We start from the raw sequence: 12,156 nt of genomic DNA, 5'->3' as shown, positions 1-12,156 counted from the left end.
TGTTACCTCTGTTATCACAGGCTTTGTTTTCAAACATGAGGGGACATAAGATAGGATATCCACATTCCAGCCAGTGAGGTCATGTTTTCACTTAGGTACATAGTTATTTTTATCCATTGAAACAATATTTTCCTGTACATCAGGAGAGTTGATCTGAACTGACTATATAATGAATAGAGTAAATAAACAGAAATAAAACTCATATTCAGAACTGAAATTTGTTTAAAATGTTTCATCTTAACTTTCTTTGGAATTAAGCAACAGTAAAATCACTTTAATTCAGAATATGAGTATTTACACAGTAGTTTTGTGTAGTTTAAAAGTTCCACTTTAAATTCACGATTCTTACTTGATTCAGATGATATTTTCGAGGCGCACCATATAGAGATGTCCTTTGACATCTATGTCCAGGTGCTCAGCGCTGTGATTTGACATATTTCTACATCTCTCTGGAGTTTTGTAGTCTGTTTTCTGGGTCGTGGCCTTTTTCCTTCGTTGTTCCTTCTCCCTTTAAATAGACTGACCATAACATTACATTCCTTTTAAAGGAATAATCAGCACTGATCTCAAGCTGTGATAATTAAAATTTTCTTCAGTGACTTGAGAAGATGTTTGACATGCAACCTTCTGATAACATTATTCGGATATCTGATATTTTAGACCTTTAAAGTTATCATTTCTAGCACTGTCTTCTTATTGCTTTATACAGTGTATTTTAACTGTGGTCCTTCATGGGAACCAGGTGAATACAATTTTCTGTTTGTTTCTTAGACCTTAGAAGACATATAGTAAGTGTACAATAAAGTGCAGACTTTCATTAAGGTCTTTGCAGCGCTCTTCGTTTCAAGACATTTATGTTTCAGTTGAGGAACTTGTTTTAGGTTTTCGTATATCATCTAATCCATGGTAACTTTCCATGTATGTAGGATTGCACTGCAGCAAGTGGAAGATATCTGAGGCGTTTTAGCATATAATCCATAAAGTTACTTCCTAATTCATAAAGTTTTACTTCCTAAAGAGTAGTTTATATTTATCAGAAAACAGAATCTTAGCACTTGCAATATTAGTCTGTTTTGGTGTTTGAACTGCATAGCAAATAAGCCTGCTTTTTATTTTCTAGGGTATATTTCAGAAATCGCTGGGTAAAGACTGTCCACCCAGTTGTGCATCAGTACTGTTTGATTTCAAGCACACATTCCACCTTTCAGATGCCACAGAAGGAAGACATTCTTAAGCAACGAGTAGTAGTTGTTACTTTGAATACATCACAGTATCTATGTCAACTGGATCTTGAACCAGGTAAGATGATTTCTAAACAAGAAGTGTCCTTAAAGTACTTTACACCGACTTACCAGTGTTGGTGAGAGTATTCCTTCTGTTTCTTCCCCACCCCTTGAATTCAGTGTAAAAAATGAAAGAAGTGAAGGACTGGCTTTTAAAGTGCTCTTCCATTTCTTATAAGAAAGCTTTTGTTTACTACAAAGCTATAAAATTCCTGGCATTTAAATTAAATTCTCCTTATTATATTTTTTCTTATTTAAAAAATTGAAGTGATTAAATAAAGGAGTGCTATCTATAGTCTTTTGTTTTCTGAGATCCAAGAGGGAAAAATCTATTTGAGATTTGATTCTGACTTTGAATATTATGCTCATTAAGGTCATGACTCAATGGAGCATAGAAGTATAAACAGAAAGAGCTTTCTTCCTGTTTTGTGAATTGTTTAGCTCTGCAAACAACTCCCACACCTACAAACTCATGCTGTGTTAACATGATGTTTCTAGGCGCTTTTCTAAATTGAAATATCTTTGACTGATTAATTGGGACAGAGGCGGCTTAAGGTTTATTGGTTCTTGATCTCCAAATGAAATTCATCTGCTTTTGGAGAATATAACTCCTTTACTGAGTTGTTAAAGTTAGCTGCAGTTACAGCTGCAGTTAGGCATTCATTGCAATAAATGAAGCTAATATGGAATTCATAGTAAATTTTTTCAAGTCTTTAGACAGGAGTTACTATTATCTAGAAATGGCTGTGTATAGTCATGTCATGGTAATATGTAAGTTTACAGAAATCTTACTTCCATATAAAACTGTCACATTTTTGGTATATAATCTTACTTGGGACTGTACTACATGCCCTAATAATTTGCTTTAAAACGTAGAGTCTGCCAATGTATAAGAACATGTATGGCACAAGTTATTTTGTGTGCATGATACCCAGTGCATGGGAATCTTCCCAGAATAGAAAACTCCCAGGACAAATTATTGTATTGTTTTCGCTGTTTGTTTTATCTGATCTCAGTTTCGTTTATTTGCTGGTATCTCTGCTTTACAGGGTTTTTTACACACATTCTGCTAGATGAAGCTGCACAGGCTATGGAGTGTGAAACTATTATGCCTCTAGCATTAGCTAATAAAAATACAAGAATTGTCTTGGCTGGAGACCATATGCAGGTAAGAGCTGTAGAATTTTTTAAAATAGCCTGTGTTATACTTTCATCAGAGAAAGCTTACATGTTTATATACTTAGGATGTTTATCTCCTCTAAATTTCTATGTTAATGAATACCTCCTAGTCTCTTAGACTCACAGGCTTTCTGCTAAGTAAGAGCATGATGATGTTATCCTCATCTTACAGTACAGGGACATAAACTGAATTGCCTACAGCTGTGTAGGAAAACATAGAATGGAGACTTAGGGCCAGGCAGCTACTGGATTATATGCAAATAAAACTTCATTTTAAAGAGGGGGTGGTAGATAAGTTTTACCAGTCATATGATAGGCAGGGAAACTGGGGAAAATTTAAGTGATGATATTTGTGTAAGATGTTGCAGCTAATTGCTCATGCTGTCAGTGTAGAAGTTTTTGCTACTTTTTCTGGCCAGTAGTCCAGAAAAAGCTTCCCCTAAAAAGCTGAAGTAGAGCTATAAACAGTGGGTATTAAGATTTAGATAATTGTTTTGTATTAAAGGTCTCATCATCTGGTAGGGAGTTGAACAAGTAATAAAGAGGAAACTGAAACTAAGCAGTGTGTTTTACCACTGTGCTGGGCTTAAGAATTCTTGGAGTTTGAAACACCAATTCTGCATGCCGGTTTTCAGCCTAACAGGCTTGCAAAAGCATGCATGGAAAGCTCATTCTTACTTGCCTTGTTGATTTGGGATAGGTATATGACTTTTTATGTATTTGCCATCAATTTTTCTTGGCATTTTACAGTGGCAATGAAATGGATGTTTGCATTGGTATGCTCATGATAACAGTAATACTGTGGTCTTCCATAGTGCTTTTCGTGCGTAGATCTCAAAAGTGCTTCATAAAAGCACTTCGAAATCTTTAAGTATGTTTAAAAGATGTGTTTTCTTACTGTATTTATCATCCTTGCATTTTTTCTGCCATAATATATTTCTTTCTTGTTGTTAAACAAGCCTAATGGTAGTGTAGTGTATTAGTAGAAAGGACATCTAGCTTTCAGCTTTACTAGTGACTTGCTTTTTGTTTCTCTTACCATGTTACAAATTTATCTATTTTTGATCTCCAGGATGGATGATGGTAACTTAACTCTGTAAAACGTAGTAATCTTCTGTATAATTTTGTAGTGGCATTGAAAACAGTACTCTCTTGTCATACAGCTCTCTGCTTTGCTGCAATTATCCATCTATACCAGCCATGAAGAAAAAAATTATTCATAGTTAGTGAGCGTTTTGTTGTTCATTTAAGAGCTTGCAGTTGTAGACATTTTTATATAAGAATATGCCTTTCTTTGGAATAATTACACCCTAGAAATTAATAGTAGATATGTCCTCTAGTTATAGACAGACATTAGAAGTGAGGTCTCTTGATTCACAGAATATGATTTTGATGGGAAATACATATCTTGGGAGCACAAAATTCGAAGTCCACATACTTAGTTACATTTTCTTTGTATGTGTGTGTCTGTTACAGCTCAGTCCTTTTGTCTACAGTGAATTTGCCAGGGAAAGAAACCTTCATGTCTCACTGCTTGATCGGCTCTATGAGCACTACCCTGCTGAATTTCCCTGCAGGATCTTGCTGTGTGAGAACTATCGCTCCCATGAAGCTATCATCAAGTAGGTGTGAACTTTTTCACTGTATCATGCTTTTGTCTGACTGGCGGGAGTGACCTGGAGTGAACAGCTCTGTTGCTGTGTCGAGCACGGCTGAATGGAAACAGAAGCCTTAAACATTTCTGCAGTGATATTTCAGTCATTTCAGAGTTAATTAGCAGGGTACTTCTGTGTTACTAAGTTGAAATCCGGTCTCCTGGAACAGAAATCCAGGGTGCAGCTGGCAATTTTCTTGCGGACCTGTCATTCAGGGAGGGATGCTTTGGCCACAAGACTTGAACGCGAAACCAAAGAAGAGCTGGCCTTTCCTTCTGGACCACCATGCAGTTTATTTTGTGGGTTCTGTGTTTCTGTGAACTGCTTCAAAAATGTGGAATAATTACTAGGCTGTATTTCCCTGGTGGAACAAATAAGCTAAGTGGAAATAAGCCATGAGGAACATATGGATGAATAACTATGAGCAGAAAAAAGTAGGTCAAATTTTGGGCATGTTTCTTCTATATTATCTTTTTTTTTTTTATTACTTCTTTCAAGACACATTAATCAGTTATTTCACATTTTTATGCTATGATAAACTAATGGCTGCTAGTGTAATGAACTCATCCGTGAGCTGTGCTAGAAAGAATAAATGCAGTCATGGAGAAAAATGCTAAAGTTTAAGTCCTTGCTCGAATATTTATCCAGAAATGTTGTGTTGGGATCCAGTCATACTAGTTAGGTTATCACTGTGTTCAAAGCAAAAGAATAAGCATCTAAGTGTACTGAGAAATCAAAAAGGAAAATATAATGTATTTTATTGTGCACCATAAGATCTCTCTTAATCCTGTGGACTTTTTAATTATAGACTGAGTGTTGCTAAATTTCTTATACATTTCTAGAAATTATAAATTATAAAAGAGAATGTGAAAGGGAAGGGATCATTTCAGCTTTTGGTTAGAGATCATTTCCATGAAATTTGCCTCAAAGATTGTGAAAAATCATTTCTGTAGCTGAAGTATCAGACAGTGAGTTCATAAAAAGATGCACTATGTTATACACGGAGGTAAGGATCCCAAAAGTACCATTGGGGTGAGCTGGCTGTTTAGCAAAATCCCATGTGTCTTATTCAACTGAGAAATGTTACTGGGTGAACCAAAACCTTCTCAATGCTCTCATGGTGGTCCATTTAAGAGGTTTTCTGAAGTCTGTTTTCTTTTAAACGTGAAATTTCTCCTGACATGTGGGACCAGGATGCTTATGACAGAAGTAAGTGGGAGATGATGATTCACGGTGGTCTCATTAATCATGTCTACCTAAGTGAAGAGGCAAAAAGAAATTAAAGGAAGAACAAGCCATTAGTTCAGTCTGACTTTGGAGCTGTAATTAGTAGAACAGTCTTTGTAGAAATGGGTTTTGCTGTTCGATGGAGGCTCATTACGAAGGATCGACTTGCAGAAGGAGCTGGTAGCTTGTTGGCAGCAGTGAACTACTACAGCTCATTTCACAGATGGGTTGCAGGTTCTTCTTGTTCAAGACTGCTGCTCTGATCAGTAGTGAGTTGCAGTTACCTGACAGTAATTTGATATCAGATTTGAGAACTGGTTAGTGATATCAATTTCTTTGGCTTTTCTGGTGGGTAAATACAACTTGCCATGGAGGAAAAGCTTGCTTGGGCACTGGAGCCTTGGCTGCCTTGTACTCAGTAGCCATGAAATCTTCAGCGAATTTATCCAGCAATCGTTATCTGGTGTAACCAGGCCCATAATCCAGCCATCCTGGGGGTGGAAAAAAGTCCCTGAGGGCCAATTTCAAGCCACCAGAACATCCAAGTCAAACACTGGTGAGAATGCTGTGAGTAACTTTGTTGAGCTTTACATCAGCTGAAGGCATCACCTTGGCAGGAAAACTGCCGAGCAAGAGCTGCTTTCTGCCTTGTCTCTGTCCATCATGTGGAAATACCCGTTCAGAGAAATCCCTTGGAGGTGCTGAATGCTCCTCAGTGGGTTGTGCCTCCTTGTGAAGGGTTCTGTGATTGCATATTTCACCAGTACCATCCTTTGTAGACTCCACGTTGTGTTTTGCTTTGCCCTGTTGCAGCTACACTTCTGAACTTTTCTATGAAGGCAAACTGATGGCAAGTGGAAAGCAGCCAGCCCACAAAGATTTCTACCCTCTGACTTTCTTCACGGCACGTGGCGAAGATGTGCAGGAAAAAAATAGTACAGCATTTTACAACAATGCAGAGGTAACTCTTATTTGGCTTTATTCTTGAGTATTTTCTTTAAAATCTGTTACATGATGAGATTTTATATGTCACAAATATGTACTTATTAATACTTGAACAGCCCTGGAAATCCATTGGCTTATGCTGCAGAGTGTAGGTAGAGTCCGTAATTAGTCCCCTGATAGGAAAGAGTAACAGGGAAGTTTACTAAACAAGGAGAAGTGCACATTGTAATGCTAAGAAATGCTTTCATTAACTCATCATCTTTTCTCCTTGCAATTTGCAAGCTGCTTACAAGTTCTCTCAGATTCATTCTTCAGGGTATTGCTCCTGCTAATTTTTGTGACAGTTTGGTGGACGTATCTTAGCAACTGAAAATAACTGTACGTGAAAGTAAAACTTAGATATTTTTTGACTGTTGTAGAAATGTTCCCACTCAGATTGGAGCCCTCTGGAATAACATTTCATGGTTGCTTTAACATGCCTGAGATGAATGTCTAACTAATCATGCACAAATGGACTTTTTTTCAATTAATTTGTTCAGTTCTCAAAATATTTGTTTCATATACATTTATGGATATTCTTCAGAAGTGACATTTAATCTCATTCCTTCCTTTCAGTTAAAAAAAAAAAAAAAAAGGCAATAGTTTTCAAAGTAGAAGTTGCTTTTCTCTAGTCACTTGAAGTTATGGGCGTTTGAGCCAATTCCATTTTCATGCCAAAACAATGTCTGAACCAACGTCTTCATGTTTAAAGAAAGAGGGAAAAAAATTACTAATTTGCTTAAACATGGGGGGGAAAAAACATGGGGTTTTCTTAAATTTATGAGTAATTTTATTTTAACTGAGGTTAATTTTCACTTTAGCAACAAAGCTCATTGCAAAGTATACCGAGGTCCATGTGTCAACGTGTCTTGTCGATCATGTTGCCTTAACATGTTGTTATGCTGCACTCATTACGCATTCTTTATTATGCATATCTGCTTAAATAAGGAACTTGCTAGTTTAGCAGTATCTGAATTGCTAAAGACTTATGGATGCATCACTGAGAAAACTTGACTGTTTTCATGAAGGTGCTTGTCTTGCTTTCCTATTAAAAAACGTACTGTAGAAGAGCTTAAAATATCTTTTTAAGCCAAGTAAACTGGCAGAAAATTGTGAGTCATTAATAGCTACAGGCAGAAAGGAAGGACAACAGCTGCTTAAACGCCAATATGAAAGACTGATATTCAGATGATGAGGGAGAATTTTTTTTGCTCTTAATGAACATTAACATTAGGGCATCTTACTGTTCAGTGGTGCTTGCAGTAAGTATTAATCAGGAAAATACACTTTGCCTTTTTGATCTTAATTCCGTCCTTTCCCTCCACGGTGTTAATTCCAACCCCATGTGCAGAAGCTGTGTGTTTCAAGCTAGGACTTTCAGTCCAGTGTACCTGTCAGACTTCTGGCTTTCTTTTAAGGTGTTTGAAGTAGTGGAGCGTGTTGAGGAATTAAGAAGAAAATGGCCGGTTGCCTGGGGCAAGTTGGATGATGGCAGCATAGGGGTTGTAACCCCCTATGCTGATCAAGTGTTTCGGATTCGGGCTGAGCTTCGGAAAAAAAGACTCTCGGATGTCAGTGTAGAAAGAGTGCTGAATGTTCAGGGTAAGTAGTAGCTGTAAGTATAAAAGATCTGCTAGGGAAATCAGAAGTATGACTGTTCAAATTAGGGAAAAGTTATTCAAATTATCTTAAAATGTTTGGTATTAGAGCTGTGACATAACCTGAAATGGGCATGAATGCTGATTAGATCTTATTCCAGCATTGTAAACCAAAGCAATAAACTTATGCATGTAAGATTTTTTTATTTTATTTTATTTTCCTTCAAAACAAAGTTCAAGCTTATTTCAAAAGTTAATTGATTTACTGGAAAAAGTGAAAACTGATATATATTTATTGTTAGGTGGAAAACAGAGTTTCAAATAAATGTGTGACAAGACTTCAGCCTGAGAACATCCTGTTGATTTTTGCAGTTATAAAATACTCTGCAAAAAGGGGTCTGCAATCTTAGCTATTTGTGCATAGGATCATACTGATAACACAGGAATTTTTGTGTAGGCACAGCATGTTGCTAGGTTGCAGTTAAGTCAGTAATAAACGAAGGAGGATAAGTAAGTAGCTGAGTGACAGTAGATGGTTTGTTTTGTTCTTTCATAATAGATATCTGAATTTATGTGAATTTGAGAGGTGCTAAAATATGAAATGGGAATGTGCAGCACAATTTTTCCATAGTAGAAAAATAAATTCAACGGTTTTTATTGTCTGAATGGAAACACTATAAAGATGATCAGAATTTCAGAAAGTTCTGGAGAGATTAGTAACAAGATGAAAAATAAGTGTTTTAAAGAAGAGATATTCTTGTAATAGAAAATGCTATTTATAGTGCATCTTCTAAAATTTTTAAATCTTATTATTTTTGCATAAAGCTCTGTGTGTGAAGGGTAGCTATCAATCCTTCAGAATATCCAGGTGTGAACTCTGCCCGGCAAGCACAGCGATCCGGTTGTATTACTAGCAGAAATAGCTTAAATTATCTCAGACATTTATTTTTTGTTTCTTTTTAGGAAAACAATTCAGAGTTTTGTTTCTCAGCACGGTACGGACGCGGCATACATGCAAACATAAGCAAACACCAATTAAAAGGAAAGAGCAGTTACTGGAGGACTCAACAGAAGATTTGGATTATGGTTTTCTATCTAATTACAAACTTCTCAACACTGCCATTACAAGAGCACAATCCCTCGTAGCTGTGGTGGGAGATCCCATTGCTTTATGTTCCATTGGAAGATGCAGGTACTTTATATATGTTTCTTAGTTAATCAGGCCTCAGAATACTAGAAAGCATATGTTAATGTATATCTGGTGGATTTAATAAAATCATGGATTTTCTTCTAGGTGCCAAATAAGACACAAATATATTTAAATCCATAAATGAAGTGTGCTGTGAAGTTCAAATTCCTCATATATATCACCAACATGGAAATCTGGGCGTTAAGTTCCCAGCCCGTGCAGAGGCCTGTGGCTTGTCCAAAGTGCTCTGCTTAAGCTCAGCCCTTGGCCAGAGTAGCCCCTGTTGATGGGACAGTGTCAGTGGGTGACACAGGAATTCTTGAGCCACCATCTACCAGCCTCGGGAGCTGGAATCAGCCACGTGAAAGGGTTGTGCTCCATCCTCTCATTAGAAAATCTTGCGGAGAGGCAAGAGAAGGGAAACCCTTCTACAAAGAGTAAAACTACCCATGGGAGCAGGGCATTTTGATATCCTCTAAGGGTAGACAAGTCTGACTTCTTTGGTTTTTGTTTTGTTCCCTTTTAAATTACTTACTCAGAGGCACATTGTCACTGTGGGTAACAACCTACAAAGAAAAAAAGGTGAAGTGTCTCCCACCTGCGCAGTGATAAACTCCTTTATGTGTTTATTAACACTCTAATTTGAACTTGATGGTAACTATTGAAGACCTTTCATTTTATTTTCAGTGTTTTTTCAGTACACCTGGTATAATTTTACATGGAAATAAAAGTAACACCATTGGCAGTTCAAAGAGATTTAGGATGTAATGTAATATATATAAGTTGAATGTTGTGGCAGATATGTGACAGTGGAAGGCTGAGAACTGCTGTTTATATATTTTTATGTCTTTGTGAACCTGGGAAGAAACTCTATAGGACTTGAGTGAATATACTTTTTATAGACACAAATGAAGAAATGTGAGAAATGATAAGAGATGTAAGCACTGATTTAAGGATACCAAGTACTTGTTCTTCAAAGGTTTCTTTTTCGATGGAAGAGCTGAAATGTTAAACTGATCAGAGATAAAGCCTGAGGCTTGTTTCTGGGAGAGAGGAAACACTGCACTGACGGTGTTATTATAATAGAGCTAAAAATACATAGAAGTGAGTTGTTGTATCTACATTGTATTTCACTTTTCTGAGCAGTGTTCCTTTACTGGGATGAAAATGGATGTGGTTTTCAAGATCAGAATTGAAAATTTCAAATGTCACCCAAAACGTCTGTTCACAGCATTTGTGAAATACAACCTGAGTCTGACTTACCTGCTTGAGCCACACTGAGAATATCATTACATGTTCCTGTAGTAATCTGATCTCAAGTGCTAATAGGTTATTAATAGAGAAGTGACCCTGCGGTTCGCTTTCACTTTCCCCATTACCTGCCTGGTTTAGACGTGGCCTGGATCTAACTCCCTGGGGAGCAGGAGCTCTGGATTTGTAAGGGATGAGAGTCCGTTGCAGTTGGCTGGTGCCGTCTCCAGGTCATCAGCTCAAGCTGCCAAGATACATGACTTAGTTACACAGGTTGCCATGATTCCCTGTCTGAGATTTCTGATACCACTTGTGCAGAAATTGGCTCTAGTTGATGACCTGTACTTCTCTTTCCCCCAGTGGGGTTCATGGTGCAAAGTGTTAGCAAAGTCAGGGAGCAGGATCCCCTAGGTAGGACCATTGTGGCCTCTCTATGTGTCTAAGCCTGGTTTTTGTTGGAGGATGATGAATCCCAGTGGAGAAGATGCTCTCTTGAGTACTCAGGTAAGTCTGGATGTTGAGGGTTTTAAATTAGGCACCTGCAAGAAACTTAGTTTTCAAAAGCTCAGTGGTTCCTCTGAAGCATCTTTTGAAGTGGCTCTTCGAAGTAGCTCCAGTGGGGCATGCAAAAACTTACTAAAATAAAAGGATAGGCTATCAGCAGAGTTCCTGCGTTACGGTCTTGGCAGTTAGGGATCCAGTCTGCCTTTCTAGGACCAGCAGCTGTTTACATATACTCTGTTCAAAATTGCCCAACAAAAAGGTAATTAAGAAACAAGCAGCACTGGAGCTTTATTAAGATGTATCTCAGGCTTTGCTTTTAATACACCATTGTCTTGTTTCACTGAATAATTGAACGTTCGCTCTTTGAAAGTAGTGCTGGAGGGGCTCCGGCATGCTGGAAAGATGCTGCTTTTTTAGTATGGCAGGAGGAGAGAAGTCTGAAAGAAGTGACATTTCGTTAGGAAAAGCAGACCTCAAAAAAAGTTTAGAGTACTTGAATTTTATAAATATTCTAATACCTGTCAAAATGAGTCAGGAATCTGTAACGATGGTTGTAGAGAGCTCTGTGAAGTGTGCCCTGGGTAATCATTACGTTTGTGCGTGTTACAATCAGAGTCGACAGGGCTGTTTTGGCAGACACTCCCTTTAAACTGGAGAGCACCCTGCACGACACAGCAGCATTTTATTCTCTGTTCTTGCACCCCAGCACAAGCACTCTGTGCATAGGGCGCTTTCAGCAAAAGGCTGCAAGTCTCAGTGGATTTATGGTAGTTGGCAGTAGGTTTGGTGACTGAATTGGTTAATCGGGAGGGAGTTTCATCACTAAAACATCCCAAGGAAAACCTTCCTTTTGGTTTTAAATCCTCGCTTAAAACCTTGCAAGAGATATTTGCCCTGCAGCAAAATGCAGAAAAGGGGCCATCTTGCATACTCAATTTTAAGAGAGCTTATTGTGTTTGCTTATGTAGAATCAACAGAAAATGGACTTTGAGGGGTAGCTACTTCAGATTGTTAAATGGATCATTAACATTACAGTGTTCTTGGAAGAAAGTTCCAAAAATGACAGCCACACAGCAAAATGTGACATTCCTATTGAAGTGAGAGATGGCTATATACTAATTTTACAAGTTTTGGGGAGAAAACATAGCAGTAGCAGACTTTCCTTACGGGTCTTGCTTTATTACTGAAGAGTCAGCTAGAATTTTATCTTGCTCATAAGGACAAAATGTTTAATTTTTAAAGTACAGTGTTTTATGTGTGCAGACTGGTGTGATACCTGCAAAATG

The 12,156-nt window shown here is 37.6% G+C and overlaps 1 protein-coding gene across 4 annotated transcripts in view; it reads left to right on the top strand.

Annotated features, from left to right (window-relative positions):
• HELZ (helicase with zinc finger) overlaps window positions 1-12,156 on the top strand; it is a 79,286-nt gene that overhangs the window by 48,127 nt on the left and 19,003 nt on the right. For all 4 annotated transcript variants that reach the window (XM_088537708.1, XM_088537701.1, XM_088537694.1 and 1 more), the window contains 6 exons: window positions 1,121-1,299; window positions 2,333-2,451; window positions 3,939-4,084; window positions 6,158-6,305; window positions 7,747-7,930; window positions 8,890-9,118. In XM_088537708.1, coding sequence (XP_088393834.1) covers window positions 1,121-1,299; window positions 2,333-2,451; window positions 3,939-4,084; window positions 6,158-6,305; window positions 7,747-7,930; window positions 8,890-9,118 — 1,005 coding nt within the window. The remainder of the gene's footprint in view (window positions 1-1,120; window positions 1,300-2,332; window positions 2,452-3,938; window positions 4,085-6,157; window positions 6,306-7,746; window positions 7,931-8,889; window positions 9,119-12,156) is intronic.

Source organism: Tinamus guttatus, unplaced genomic scaffold (genome assembly GCF_059628265.1).
Source record: "Tinamus guttatus ecotype Peru unplaced genomic scaffold, ASM5962826v1 Tinamus_guttatus_pri_ptg000045l, whole genome shotgun sequence".
Classification (NCBI taxonomy): domain Eukaryota; kingdom Metazoa; phylum Chordata; class Aves; order Tinamiformes; family Tinamidae; genus Tinamus; species Tinamus guttatus.
Note: the sequence above shows the minus strand (reverse complement) of the source record. Positions and strands in the feature narration are given on the sequence as shown.